Source organism: Macrotis lagotis, chromosome 1 (genome assembly GCF_037893015.1).
Source record: "Macrotis lagotis isolate mMagLag1 chromosome 1, bilby.v1.9.chrom.fasta, whole genome shotgun sequence".
Classification (NCBI taxonomy): Eukaryota; Metazoa; Chordata; class Mammalia; order Peramelemorphia; family Peramelidae; genus Macrotis; species Macrotis lagotis.
Genome location: NC_133658.1, coordinates 263,305,273 through 263,321,619, shown reverse-complemented (window position 1 = coordinate 263,321,619; position 16,347 = coordinate 263,305,273). Strand labels below are relative to the sequence as shown.

General features: G+C 34.4%; 1 protein-coding gene across 4 annotated transcripts in view; it reads right to left on the bottom strand.

The window, feature by feature from the left end:
- VAPB (VAMP associated protein B and C) overlaps window positions 1-16,347 on the bottom strand; it is a 182,922-nt gene that overhangs the window by 131,839 nt on the left and 34,736 nt on the right. For all 4 annotated transcript variants that reach the window (XM_074210352.1, XM_074210348.1, XM_074210351.1 and 1 more), the window contains exon 2: window positions 14,770-14,922. Coding sequence is in view for 3 of the 4 variants with exons in the window: in XM_074210348.1 (XP_074066449.1) it covers window positions 14,770-14,922 (153 nt within the window). In the remaining variant the exon portion in view is untranslated. The remainder of the gene's footprint in view (window positions 1-14,769; window positions 14,923-16,347) is intronic.

The following is a 16,347-nucleotide window of genomic DNA, read 5'->3' as shown; positions in this document are numbered from 1 at the left end:
CCAATCTGAGAGGTGTGAGGTGGTACCTCAGAGAAGCTTTTAATTTGCATTTCTCTAATAATGATTTAGAGCATTTTTCATATGGCTATGGATTACTTTGATCTCCTCATCTGTAAATTGCCTTTGCATATCCTTTGACCATTTGTCAATTGGGGAATGGCTTTTTGTTTTAAAAATATGACTCAGTTCTCTGTATATTTTAGAAATGAGTCCTTTGTCAGAATCATTAGTTGTAAAGATTGTTTCCCCATTTACTACATTTCTCTTGATCTTGGCTACATTGGTTTCATCTGTGCAAAAGCTTTTTAATTTAATGTAATCAAAATCATCTAATTGGTTTTTGGTGATGTTCTCCCACTCTTCCTTAGTCATAAACTGCTCCACTTTCCATAGATCTGACAGGTAGACTAGTCCTTGATCTTCTAATTTGCTTATAGTATTGTTTTTTTATGTCTGTGTCCTGTAACTATTTGGATCTTATCTTGGTAAAGGGTGTGAGGTGTTGGTCTAATCTAAGTTTCTTCCATACTAACTTCGAATTATCCCAGCAATTTTTATCAAAGAAGGAGGTTTTTATCCCAATAGCTGGACTCTTTGGGTTTATCAAACAGCAGATTACTATAATCATCTCCTGCTGCTTCCTACTAAATATAATATAATATTTTACTTCCCTAATCTGGTCCCAATCCAATTTAATTCAATAAACCTTTATTAATATATACAAGGTACTATGATCTAAGTCCCCTTTCTAGCTTTATTTCACTTTAGTTTCCTTCATGTTCTTTCCACTCTGTTCATAATGGACTACCAGCTATTCTCCAATTGAACTGCTGTCTCAAGAAGCCTCTGAATTTGGCAGACATTGAAAAACATGCACAATTCCATATATATAAAACAAACTGAAAAAAGTTTTATCTGTGAAGTCACATGTCTCTATTACATATAGCTTACTACTACAACTACCACTACTTACTACTACAACCATTTACTACTTACTACTACTGCTACCTACTACCACACTGAGAGACTGGTGGCCTGAGTTATACAATTTATGTTGATTATAGTGAGGAGTTTGCTATGCAAGGCATCCTCCTCTCTTGCCTTTATTGGACTTGTTCTCCTCCATGGCCTGATTAATAGGACACATTTCTTCTCAGAATAATACCATTTTAGCAGTTTCACAGCTGCCTTTCTTGTTTTTATCTTCCTCTGAAACACCCTCATTTCTCTTCTGTACATTAAAATTCTGAATTTTCCAGGCAGTTGTATCCAGGTGATGTGGTTCTCTGTGGCTTGAGGATGGAGAATTGGGGAAAGTTGAGAAGAAAAGGTGGTAAGGATTACCATTCTGTTTTTAAAATTTGCAGACTTTACTATTCTGGTATTAAAAATAATTGTGGACTGATTAAAAACAGCAACAACAACTGAATACCACTAGACTAGATAGTCTCCAAGGTTCAATTCAAACTCTCTATGATCAAATGTTATACTTTGCATAGCTAGATTTAGCAATTTAAGGGGGAAACTTTTCTATAGCCCCAGGGATTTCAAGTGAGTAGGAATGTGAGCACTGCACCCTAAGTGAACAGTTGCTGGTGGTAACAGATCACCTTATCAAGTCTCACATATCAGATTTCCCTCCCAGAATTAGAATACTCATGAAATATAAATGTAGATATATAATACAATTACAAGGATGTCAATGTAAAAAAAAAATTAAAGTATGAATAGAAATTGTGGCAAGCCTGTGAACTTCCAGGATTTTTTTTTCTACCAAAGATGCAAAAGTTACTGAAGGAAAGAGAGAGAGGAGAGGGAGGGAGGGAGGGAGAGAGAGAGACAGACAGACAGACACAAAGAGACAGAGACACACACTAAGTAAGTTTAGGGGTAATTTGGAAAGATTAAAGGTTCTTTCTTGGGACTCCTAATTGAAAGAGTGATAGCTACTTTAAGAGGTCAAATATTCATAGAAACTTTCTGAAACTTCAGAACTTTTCCATATACTTTGCCTTTTGCTTGGCAATGGGACTTAAGCTCAAATTTACACTTTTTTTGACTCTTTCTTTATGTCATATAAACTGATTATAATCTATAAGCATGAATTGTGTAAGAAAGAACATTAAAGTTTAAATAATACAATTCTTTGTTCTTTCAAAGGCATTTATGTAAATTACGACAAATTAAATGTGACTGTTTAAAAAAGCAAGGACGTGTCCACTATTTGAACTGAACTCTTAAGAAGTTGAAACCTATCTTAAATGATCAAAAAATATTTAATGACATAGTACTGAGACATGTTTTCAGACGGCTTATTGTTCAGTCATTTCAGTCTTGTTTAATTTTCTGTGACCCCATTTGAGATTTTCCTTGCAAAGACATTGGATTGATTTGCCATTTCCTTCTCCAGATCAAGAAACTGAAGCTTGCAGGATAAAATGACTTATCTAGGGTCATATAGTAAGTAAGTGTCTGAGGTCAAATCTGACCTCACATCTTCCTAACTTCAGGTCTGATCCTCTATCCACTGTGCCACTTAGCATGCTACAGGAAAAAGAACTGGATGTAGTATGAGGAGAGGCAGGGGTTCAAGTTCCAATTTCAATATACTAGCTGTGTGACCAAGGGGAAAAACCTAACTTTCTCTGTAAAATGGGAATATAAATTTGTTATGAAGATGAAATCAGAAAGTGTATGAAGAACTTTGTAAATTTTGCATGAACATCAGCTATTATTAATTTCAATAGTGTGATGATTCTGGGATACCCATCCAACTGAATGCCTTTGCTACACTTACATACAAACACACATACATTTAGTTTAAATTAAATTAAATGTTTAATTAAATAAAAATTACCAAGTAAGGGTTTGTTATAGAATGCCTTTCAGTTCAGTAGCTGTAGACTTCTTCAAAGGATGAAAAGTAATGAAGGCTACATACTTTTAAAAAAACAGAATAAATCTATAAGAAATTATGATTTGATTAAAATTCCCAAAGGAAACTAAAGAAATGACAATGACAACTTATCCAAAGATCAAAAAGCATAAACTAGGTGATGCACTACACTTCTAAATATCTCTCATATTTTTACTTTTCTTTCCATTCTCATCCCCATTATCTTCTTTCAGGGCCTTATCTCTTTATATCTGGATTGGTTCCATTGCTTTTGCCTGGTTCCTCCCACACAAATGGCAAACTTCAGGAAGACTACTCTTCCTAAAACATCACTTCCTTACAGATTCAAGAACCTGCAATAGTTCCATATTACATGAAATCTAAACAATGCCTGGGCTTTTTTAAGGATGCCAATAATTTGGACCCACTCTCTTTTTCCAACTTCATTTTGGTTCTCCTGCGATTTTTTAGTTCTCATCTATTCTTGTTCAGTCAGTCTCCTTTTTTTTCCACTTATACTGTGGTGATTCCTGCCTCTGAGCTATCTATCCCTCATAACTCATTTCACAATTAGTATGCTAACTTATTTTCAAATTGTCTTTTGCTTCTTATAACTGTCCTTTCCTCTCTACTCAAGACCACTTCCACCCTTTATGGCCATTCTTGGACCACAGCAATGGTTTCCTAATAGTCTCATTGCCTCAATTTTCTCATCATTTCAATCGACTTAGTGCCACAATGATTTTCCTAAAGTACAGGTCTGATCATGTTATTCAAATTTTTACTCAAATTGTAAAGGCTCCCTCTTGCCTCTACCATCAAATATAAATTCCTTGTTTGGCATTTAAAGGCCTCCATAACCTGAATGCAACCTACTTTTTCAGTCTTTCTACATTTATATACACATCATTCTGTCCTTTAGGGTTCAGTCTAATCAGCCACCTTACAAGAAACTTCATCTTCAATCTCTTTGCCTTTATTTACATCTAATTTTAATTCAAGAGCTACCTTTTCCTTATATGCTTAACACTTAGCACAATATTTGGCTCAACTATTAAGTACTTAGCCCTGGGCTTAATAATTATTTCTTGACTTGATCTGGCTGGATCTTCTATCTGAAGTCTTTCCCAATTCCCCCAATTGTTTGTCTCACCCCACCCCCCAAGAATTCAAGGAAGGGACTGTTTATGTTTGCTTTAAATCCTTAGCATCCAGCACGTGTTTGGCACACAGTAGATACTTAATAAACAATTACTAATTAATAATAACTAGCAAATTTACAATTACTGATTAATAATAACTAGCAAATTTATGTAGCACTTTAAGGTTTGCAAAGCATTGTACACATTGTCTCATTCATCCTTATAACAACCTGTGATGGAGGTGCTGCTATTTATTCTTTCCATTTTACCAAAGAGGCTAGGAGAGGTTATAATTCCTACAAGTCTAGAGTTCACACATACTCAAACATACATACATACATACATACTACACATATTGTTCTGTTTCCTTCTTTTTCTATGTATATTAATCTTTATCTCTTCAACTAAATTATTAGGTATTTATGGATGATATAATACTTTTTTGATACTTTATAGTAATTTTATAGCAAGCAGTACAGCATTGAGCATATAATAAAAAAATCAGAAAACACCAGTTCTTTCAACATTTAATCAACTCTTGAATCCTTGTCCTCTATTGTCTTCTACAATTAACACAATGGAGTCTTTCCAACCAAAGGGTAAATCTGTGTGATCCCATATGAATGCCCCAGACAGTTGCTTTTTAATATTAAAGAATTTATTATTTTTCTTTTTCATCAATATGAAACTGTCAACTTATCACACAATGCCTACTTCATTTTCATATCTGCTAGTGGGTGGGAAATCATATAATCATAATTATTCAAACTATGTGCAAATTAAGAGTAAATAAAGGGCTGATTCTTTTATGAATCAAGGGCAAGGACTTCAGGTATTCTATTTTGTGTAACCTTTTTGCTTCTTGACTGTTTATTTCAGAGCTTAAGATAATACTGTTGGAAAATAAAATAGATACTTCTCAAGGACTGTAACTTTAAAAAAAAAGTACAATTAAGTTGAATTTTTCCTGGTCAAAGTCATATCAAATAAACCTTTTAAGCACCAGTATGGGTTACTCTTCTCTGACAGTGATAGTTAATTTATGAATACCTATTACCTACTCTCTTTCTTATCAGACACTTCAAAGCAAACTCTATCTATGGAAAGATAAAGAAAAATGAAGGTGGCCATGAAAAAGATAAAAAAGCTTCCCAAATTCAGCTTTCACTATCAGCATGTTTTTTCCCCTGATAAATGAATTCCTAGTTGTCTAAAAGCTTTGTTCACTTCACTCTCTGGTACTTCCCATAAAAGGCCAGTGTTCAGGGTTGGCTACTCTAGATTGACCAAGTGACCTAAAGAAGCAGAGTCAGCAAAATCTCAAGAGGATGAATTATAAACTGCAAATAACACTTTAATTACACTGACTGGCCAAAGTCATCATTCTGAGAGAAAGAACCACTGCCCTCTTCCTCAGGCTATGCCTTGGAGAATTTTACATTAATTAATTATGTAATTTTAAAAGGCCAAGAAAGACAGTCCTATGATCATCTTCAATTCTTTGAATGTAAATTTGAAATACATTTCAACAGCAGGCTTAAAAAGAAAAACAACTCTCTACCAATTTTTAACTTGTTGGTATCACGGAATAAAATATAAGCTCCCTTTCTCATCCTCTCTTCCTTCCCTCTCATATTCTGAATTTCCTTCTTTGGGAAATACACGTACAGCTAATATATAAAACTGAACTGCAGATAACAGAACACTGGTACCTTTGAAGAAATCAAAATTCAGTGAAGTTTACAAAATGTTAAAAACTTGGCATATTACAAGAAAGGTAAGAGTTCTTGATAGACCTACAATTTTACCACTTTACCTATTGTTTCTGTTGGCTGGGGGTGAGGGTGGGGAGTAGGGGATGGGGACAAATGCCTTATTAGTAGTGGCTTTGTCTAATAGTCTATCACAATTTTAAAAAAACGTGATCATCACAAAAACATTTTCCCATTTTATGTTTTGAAAAGCAGTGGCTGGGAATAAGCACTGGACCTGTGATTTCACTGATACAAGTGACTTGTAGGTGAAGAAGCTTCTTCTTCTGAAATTTTAAAGTCTTAAGAGAGTTCTCTGAGAGCAGTGAAAGGAGAAGGGACTTGTCACATAATCATATGTGTTAGAAATGGAACTTGATCCCATCTGCCTGGCTGGTTCTTGATCCAGTACAGCATACTGCCTTTCAAAAGAGACAGGTTTTTGAGTTGTTTGTTTTTTGAGGGAAAGCATATATTTTCTTTCTTTTCTTTTTTTTTTTCAGTTTTTTTCAAGGCAAATGGGGTTAAGTGGCTTGCCCAAAGCCACACAGCTAGGTAATTATTAAGTGTGTGAGGTTGGATTTGAACCCAGGTAATTCCTAACTCCAAGGCCAGTACTCTATCCACTGCATCACCTAGCCACCCCTGGAAAGCATATATTTAGATGGGCTAAAAAGAGAAGGCATCTGGCAATTCAGCAATTATTACCAACTTTTGTTTGCTCTGGATTTTAAGTCTGATCTTCGAAAAAAAAAAAAAGCAAGTAATTCAAATTCTCCCTCCATTATTTCCACTTGACTATATTCAGTTTCCTAAGGTCCAAAAAATACAAGCTTCTATAAAATAGTGAGAACAATAGACGAGTCAAAAGACTTGGAATTAGTAGTTCAACCACTTTAAGATGTGGGTAAATTATCCAACCTTTCTAAATCTGATTCTTCACCAACAAAATGGGAATAACTGTTATCTCTATCTGAGGTTAAGTGAGACAATGTCTGCAATGAGACAAACTACAAACCAGAAAGCATGTACACTCCATATACATAAACATGCATACACAGAGGTAATTCAAACCCAACCTAAGTTTAATGCTTGGGGGTGAGGTTGAAGAGGTCAAGGTCTTGGTCTCTATTTCAGTTAGGGAGGGTCACTTAATTTTCTACAGAGAAAATTCTCCTCTCTTAAATGACTGTTATACTTTCTAATTTAGGTCTCTTCATTTAAGACTGTATGACAGAATATGAATGGATAGACACCCAAATCACCACCACTACAAATGCCAGACAAATGCTACTCATTTATGGAATTGAGTGACCAAATACAGAAATCATCCTTTCACCTAAGGGGCACATTTTAATACACTTGGCTCATTCAAAGGGTAACAATTCATTTTGCCTTATTTTGTGATGTGGATCATTTTTTTAAAAAACAACAACAAAAATGACACCAAAACAAATAAAGCTCTCTGACCCCCTCATGCCAACAGCTGCTTTTCAATCCTTCGATGAAAGGTACTCTAGAGTTCAAAGTAACATGATATCATGAGTCTTAAATTTTCTTGAACCATTAGGTAAGCTCCCTTGAATATCAGATTAACCTGAAAGCTGAGAAGTCCTGATGGCGCTTTATGTGACTACCCGACAGCTAGGAAGCCTGGCTTCCCCAGATCACATCACTGATTTATAGAATTCCCAAAGCTAGTCCCCTGGCCAGCTGAATAACCAGATAACACCAATCTCCAGAGAGTAGGGAAGAGTTGGGAGACGGAGAGACAATTAGGAAAAAAGATAAATTTGAGATACTGACACACACACAACATAAGATATCTACTCCTTTATCTCAAGGATTTTCAAAAATGAGAGAAAAATAATGCTCAGTCTAGATGCTTCTTTATCATATGCTGCAACATTCCTTGTGGTGGTAGGGCAACAGTAAAAATATCAAGTAGAATTTTATATTATATTTTATATAGCATATACTAATATATAGTATTGCAGAATACATTTTTTATATATCCTCTATAGAAAAAGGAAATATCTACTTTTTTAAGATGCTATACCAGAACTCAATGGGGAAACTCCCTCATCCAAATCAATTGAATCTGCAATTTAGTCTTAGAAAGTTGCTTGAGGCACTGAAAGAAGTAACTGGCTCTTGAAGTGGCTCCAGGATAGTATGATTCAGAAGACAGATTTGAATCCAGGTCTTCTTGATTCTAAAGCTCTCAATTCCCTATGTCACACAGCCTCTTATACATGTATTTCTCAACACATTTAAAATCTAGTAAGCAGTTCTAACATGCTGGAAAGAATACTGGATTAGAGTTCAACAGATCTAAATGATACAAGTCACTGTCTCTGGGCTGCAGCTTCATCTGTAAAAAAATAGAGTTCACCTGGCCTAGATGGTCTCTAACTTCCCTTTCATCTTGTATTTTCAGTGGTTCTTTTCTCTGAGGACTAACTTTTAAGTAGCATATGGATTATATTTTCTTTTAATTCACCAGGCAATGCTCTTTCTAAAATGACACCTTGACGTGAAAATTCCTTCTTTCCTTCCTTCCCATTTTTTTAAGTTAAGATTTTCGTTCTTCCTAAAGGTAGAGTTAATTCCTTACAATCAAGCTTCTTGATGGAAACATCTCTCTAAGTTCACTAATGTCCCATTTATTGTTCAATCTAATTATCTTTTGCTACTTTTGTAGAGAAGATGGAGATATATGCATAGAATACCATCAGATGAATTCAGAACTACCTGGATGGCTAGATTCAAAGAATATTTATTCATACTCAATGTCAAAATGACAGGGATCTCCAGGAGTATCCAGGATTTCTGTGCTTGGTTTTGGTTTAACTTTTTTTTTAATCAATTATTAGATAAAGGCCTAGATCTCATTAGCTGATGATAAGAAACAACACTTGGAGAAAAAGTTAATATATAGTAGAGGAAATAAGGAATTCAAAAGATTTTTGACAGGCTATTAATCTTCAAAAGAGAGGCTTGTTGGGTATGTCATAATGGGGGTTCCTTTTGTATGAATCTGACTTCATAGTCATGAAGTCCCTCCCAACTTCCAAATTTTGTTCTATTGCTCTCCCTTGTTCATGCCTAGAATAGACACCTTCAACCTGCAATGCTCACCTTTCTTAGATCCTCAGAGATGTCTTCCTAGATTCTTTCCTCCTAAAATTGCTTTGTACTAATTTTATTTTTATACTTATGGGGTTATATGGGGTTTTTTGTAGCCACATCACCAAGCACAGTATACTGAATACAGCAGATACTTAATTTTGTATTAAGCATATTATGATGACTTTTAAAGAACATAGTAATTAGCAGTGAACATCATGTTAATGGCCATAGTCTTTCTCCTCCAACTTCATTATGGGTAAAATAAAGGACTTGGCTATAAAAATCAGTAATTCTAACCTGCTGCTGGTGATCGTTCTCAAATTCTATTCGGACAACAAGAATGCTTTAAAAGGTACTTTTAGGAGTAAGTAGCAGAAGCAAGGAAAACAAGGCCAAATTCCATTCTTTCTAAACCATCTGGATTCTTATCATTATTTAGTTGAACCTATGTCTTTCCCCACTTTTTTTTTTGACATCTTTGGAATATAGAATTATCAGGGGATTGCTAGATCAAAGGATATACAGTTTTATAATTCTTTGGGTATACTTCCAATTTGCTCTCCAAAATGGTTTACAGCTCCACCAACAGTAAATTAATGCCTCAGTTTTCCCACAACCTTCCAATTTCTAACATTTTCATTTCTGGTCTTATTAGTCACTCTGCTAGATGATGTGAGATAGATTTTTTCAAGAGTTGTTTTACCCGGCAATTCTCTGATCAAGTTATTTAGAGCATTTTTTTCATAACATATAGCTTTAATTTCTTTAAAAACTGTCTATTCATATCTTTTAACTATTTATCAACTGGGGAATGACTTGTATTTTTAAAAATCTGACTCAGTTCTCTATATATTTAAGAAATGAGGTCTTTAACAGAGGTATTTATTGCAAACCCCCCCCCCCCCGTTTTCTGCATTCCTTGTAATTTTGGTTGCATTGGTTTTGTTTGTGTAAAACCTTTTTTAATTTTATATAATCAAAATTATTTATTTTACCTTTTGTCATGATCTTCTGTGATTCTAAAATCTAGCTATAAATCTGACAGATAAATTATTCCATACCCTCTTAATTTGCTTATGGTATCACTCTTTGTGTCTAAATCTTGCTCCCCATTTTGACCTTATCTTGGTATATGGTGTGAAATTTTGATTTATATACAGTTTTCCTAGCAGTTTTTGTCAAATAATGAGTTTTTGTTTCAAAAGCATGGATATTTGGGTTTATCATATACTAAATTACAATGGTCAATCACTATACTGTAATTTGAACCTAATCTATTCCACTGATCTACTACTCGATTTCTTAGCCAGCAGCAGATTATTTTGCTAATTACATTTTATAACACAAAGATATGGTATGGTAAGACCACCTTCTTTCACTTTTTTCCAATGATTTATTTAATATCTTTGAATTTTTATTCTTTCAAATGAATGTTATTTTTTCTAGCTCTAGATAATACATTTTTGATTTTGATCGCCATGGTATTGAATACATAAATTTAGGAATTTAGGTATAACTGTCATTTTTATTATATTGGCTCAGCCTACCCATGAGTAATTAATATTTTTCTTTGTTTAGATCTGACTTTATTTGTATTTAAGTGTTTTATATAATTTCATACAGTTCCTGAGTAAAGCTTTGACAAGTAGAATCCCAAATATTTTATATTATATACAGTTATTTTAAATGGAATTTTTCTTTCTCTTGCTGCTCGATTTTCTGGTATTATATAGAAATGCTGATGATTTATGTGGGTTTATTTTGTATTCTGCCTCCTTGTTAAAGTTGTCAATAATTTCAAGTAGTTTTTTAGTTGATTCTCTTGGATTTCCTAAGTATATCACCTGCAAAGTGATAGTTTTGTTTTTTTCACTACCTATTCTAATTCCTTTAATTTCTTTTTCTTATTGCTTTAGCTAACATTTCTAGTATATTAAATAGCAGAACTGATAAAGGGCAACCTTGATTCATCCCAAACGTATTGGGAAGGTTTCTAATTTATCCTCATGCTACAGATAAAAACTTGCTAATGGTTTTAGATAAAAACTTATCAATTTAAGATCCATTCAGTACTATGCTCTCTACTGTTTTCAATAGGAATGGGCTAAATATTGTCAAAGGCCTTTTCTGCATTTATTGAAATAATTATATGATTTCTGTTGGTTTTGTTACTGATATAGTCAATTATATTGATAATTTTCCTCATATTGAACCTGTCCTACTTTCCTGATATAAACATCTCCCTAGAGTCTTCCTGAAGGACTCCTGCTGACTGGCTACACTTGCTACTCTTAGATATCTCTTGCTATAATCTCTTTGCTAGTATTTTATTTAAAATTTTTAGCATTAATATTCATTAGGGAAATTAGTTTATAATTTTCTTCCCCTGAAAGGTTTTTCCTGGTCTGAGTATCTCCTCCACCATATTTTTATTGTATAAGTAATCTGGTAGACCTTACCCTATATTTTTCAATAAGTTTATATAATGTTTGGTAGAATTTGAGTCTTGTATTTGGAGGTCAAATTATTTATTTAGCTCTCATCTTTTAATTAATCCTCTATTTCATTAAATATTAATTTTTCCCCATAAAAGATGTATTTAATTTTGCTGGGTAAGTGTTTCTTGGTTGTAATCCTAACTCCTTTGTCTTTCATTCCAAGCCCTCCTGTTCTTTAATGTGGAAGCTGCCAAATCTAGTGAAATTCTGACTATAGCTCCACAATATTTGAATTGTTTCTTTTTACTTATATTTTCTATTTGATTTGTGAACTCTGGAATTTGGCTATGATGTTTCTAAGAGTTTTCATTTTGAAACCTCTTTCAGGTGGTGATCAGTGGATTCTATTTCTTTTTTGCCCTCCATTTCTAACATATTAGAGCAGTTTTCTTTTGCTAATTTCTTGAAATATACTGTCAGGTTTGGGGTTTATTTTGGGGGTAGGAGGGAAGATTATGACTTTCAGGTAGTCCAATAGATCTTATATTTTCTCTACTGGATCTATTTTAGGTCAGGTGCTTTTCTAATAAGAAATTTCACATTTTCTTCACTTTTTTGATTGTTTTATCATAGCTTCATATATCAGTCATTTCCCCCCATATGCTCAGCTCTAATTTTTAAGGAATTATTTTCTTCAGTGAGTTTTTGAATTTCTTTTTTCCAATTGGTCAATTCCTTTTTTTTGGGGGGGGGAGGTATTTTCCTCAGTAAATTTTTTGTGTATCTTATGCTATTGACCCCCCCGCCATGATTCTCCTGCATTAGTCTCATTTCTTTTCCTAATTTTTCATCTACTTCTCTAATTTGCTTTGTAAAAACCTTTTAAAACTCTTCTAGGAATTCTTTTTGGGCTTGAGGCTTTTTTTTTTCCTTTTGAGGCTTCACATGTAATCATTTAGATAGGATAATAGTTTACTCCTCTTCTACTGCTCACTTGCATAGGGGGCTTGCAGGGTTACTGGAGGGCAGGGTCCTTATCCTTACTCTCTCTCTCTGTATTAATTACTTCAGGCTTGGAATCTTGCTGCAGGACCCCTAGTTTAAGGGCTAGTTGTACTGCTGCTCTTGGATCTCTCTCTCCTCCCACCCCATGAAAAAGACTTTTCCTGCTGAGCTGGTAAACTGCTTCCCTGCCTAAATCAATTCTGAGGCAGTTTTCTAGTTGTTTGGAGGGGAATTCTGAAAGATATCAGAAGGATCCTTCTTCACTCTGCCATCTTGGCACCAGAAGATTCCCATGAGGTTTTCTTGGCAAAGATAAATGGTTTGTCATTTTCTTCTCTAGGTTTATGCAGGCAGGGATTAAGAGTCTCACCCAGGATCACACAGTAAAAGCCTGAGATCAGATTTAACTACAGGCCCACTTTATCTAATCATACCACCTAGCTGCTCCAAAATAATCTTACAAACCATTTTGTATATAACCCCTTCATTTTAGAGATGAAGAAGCTAAAGCCCAAAAGGATAAAATGAATTAGTCAAAGTCATACACTTTAGTAAATGATGGCTTAAATCTGGTCATATTTCCCCTACATATAGAGAATATTCTACCAGTGTTGTCTAAAACCTTGGTATCTCAAAGGATTTAAGTTCCATGAGAAATCTTTGATATAACAGAATGATTGTCTTGGGACAGATGAAAGAAGGAAGGTTTTCTCTTTCTTATGAATGACAAATGGAAGGAAGAGTTGGGGAAGGGTATGGAGTGAGGGCTGGGGTTCAAATAGAGTAAGAGGCAGGCAGTGATGTGGCATCAGGAGTAAGAGAGACAATGGGTGGAGGTGAAGAGACTGATACCGGAGAACCCTCATAGAAGCAGGACTAGACAGTTCACAGAAAATATATGAACATATTAAACCCTTTCTCTTCAGCAGGGTCTGAGATGCATTATTCTTGTATAACTTCTAAGTTAGAAGTGTCAGAAGATTATGCCCTTTTCCCTGATTCACTCTAATGTTATTTCAGCTTGTATCAAAAACACATATATTATTCTTTCTCAAAACTATCCTGAGCCTCTACTTTTATAATCAATACCAGTGACCATTCAAATCAGCATGTGTGTATATATATATAATATATATACATACATATATATGAATGTATTCTATCCATTCAAGCCTCAAGAGTATTCATAATGATAATAACTATATATAATACTTTAAAATTTACAAATTGCTTTAATATATTATTTCATGATACTCACTACAACTCTGGGAGACTGTTATTATTCTTCTTTGACAAATGAGGAAACTGAAGCAAAGAAGGATTATAGAATTTGCCTAGGGTCACACAGTTATAAGTATCTGAGAAAGGATTTGAATTCAGGTCTTTCAGATTACATTTCAATCAATCTATGATATCACCTAGTTCTGTGCCTCTCCCTATTCTTTCATCAAATTAGTTTGATGTAGATAATGACCACCTTTATATCACTAATAAAAACTTACAGAAGAATCCATAATATATCCTAAGAGAAATTGAAGTTATTCATTATTGAAATGTCAAAAAATTCAGCCACCTAGTTCTTCATAATTTTAAAATGCCACTCACAATTGGGACATAATACACATAGTTCTTCACAAACTCCACTTTTGAGAAAAGACCAGCATTTTCTAACAGGGAAAATAAAGTCTTCAGAAACATTTCAAATTGCCAGACTTGAATATATAGTCTAACTCCCAATAGCCTCCTCTTTCTTAACTTACAAATACAATTATAAATTACATGAGAATTAATTTCACATAGACAAAAAAAATTTCATTTAACCATTTAAACAAAGCAAAATAACCAAGCTTATTTAGGCTCTTACTGCCAAAGTACATGTTATTTTTTGAAGGACTATAAATGAACTTATCCTGAAATGAAGTCTTTATCTTTTTAAGTTTTCCCTAACCACTGAGACATGAAGGTTGAAAATATTAAAAAGGTCTTTAAAATATACAAGTAAAACCTGAGCAAGATTTTAGATTTAGAATGGGAAGGGTCTTTAGAAACTTTCTAATCTAGCTCTGCAATTCTATATAAGGAAAAAGTGAGGTGCACAAAGTGGACCTTTTGCCCAAGATTACAGACACAGGTCCTTGGATTCCAAACAAAGTATTCATTCCATTATACCGCAGAGTCTCTGAAATTTTTCTCTAAGGTCTTTTTAAAATCTAAAACCATGATCTTAAATCTTAACTGTTTTTGTTCAATTCTTTTCCTACTGCTAAGAGCTTCTTTCCTTTTTGGGGAAAGAGGGGTGGGGGAAGAAAGGGAAACAAAACAGTAGGGAGGAAAAAAGAAGATAATATCTTTAAATTTCAAGAGGCCATCCTTGAAATGTTCAGTTCTATGGTTTTGACACTTACCAGAAACATTGATTGATGTTCCTGCATCAATAATTCCACTATTGGGTCTCACACAATAACGACGGGGTGCAGTAGTCTTCACTTTAAAACATACATTTCGGTCAGAAGGGTTGCCAAGCTTTAGGTTGGTGGTCACAACATCTGTGAAGGGACCTGTGAACACAACAAAAAAATAAAAAGTTAGAAAGGCTTAGTTCAAATAACTGGTAGCTACTCATTTTTTAACCAGATGAATTTTCTTAGGGAAAGAACTATGCCTTATTAGTCATAGAGACTAAAAGGGTGCAAGTAAGTACTTCATGATATCTTTATTGTTGCTGATGATGCTAAACATTATGTTAATTTAATGGACTGTCCAAATCACATTCCAGAAATTCAGAGCTGGAAGGGGCCTAGATGCCACCTGGTTCAACCCATACTTGAAAAATGAGGAAAGGGAATCCATGTCACCTCCAAATAAAGTCCATTTTACTTTTGGACAGATCTAATTATTTTTCTTTAAACTAAAATTTGATTCATCACTGCTCCTTGTTCTGCCCTAAAAGGTCAAGCAGAACAAGTTTGATTTTTAAGAATCTTGACAGTAGTTGAAGACCAATTTTAATTTCCCCCCATAAGTCTTCTTTTTTTTCTAGGACAAATATCTCTAGTTCTTTCAAATGATCTTCCTATGGCATGATCTTTCATCTTGATTGTCCTCCTTTCTAAAACATGGCACCCTAAATTGAATACTATACTCCAGATGTGGTCTAACCAGGTTAGAGTACAGTACTGTCATTATTCATCATTTTTGACTCGTTCTCTCTTTTGTTGCAATCATGTAATCACTATTCTAGTTTAAGCCCTCTTCTGCCATAGGTCTTTCCTCACTTAAATCCATCCTCCTCTACAGAGCTGCCAAAGTGATTTTCTAAAAGTTCAAATCTGACCATGTCACTCCACAACTTCAAAGGCACCATATCACTTCAAGAATCAATGATGAGGGGCGGCTAGGTGGCACAGTGGATAGAGCACTGGCTCTGGAGTCAGGAGTACCTGACTTCAAATCCAGCCTCAGACACTTAATAATTACCTAGCTGTGTGGCCTTGGGCAAGCCACTTAACCCCATTGCCTTGCCAAACAACAACAACAACAACAACAACAAAAAAAACACCTAAGAAAAGAATCAATGATGAACTCCTCTGTTGGGCATTTAAAGTCTCTACCAATGTGGCCCAGCCTATCTTTCTGCTAGGGTCCAAATGATTGCTTTTCCTTTTTTTTTTTAAATAAGGAAATTGCTTTTCTTTATACACAACACCATCTTTGCTCTAGTTATCCCTCATTATAGGAATAAAGTCTCTTTATACCTCCTCCTCTTAGAATCCCTAGTTTCCTTTCAGGCTTAATTCGATGTCACCTTCTATAAAAAGTACTTATTATTCTGCTGACTCCCTCCATAACTGCCTAATGTCATTTTAGTATATGCTTATTTGAGTAGTATATACTGTGTCCCCTGACTAGGTCGTAAACTTCATGAGGGGAGGAACTCTCACTTTTGCCTCAGAATCTAGGGTTGCAAACAGCTAAAGAAGATA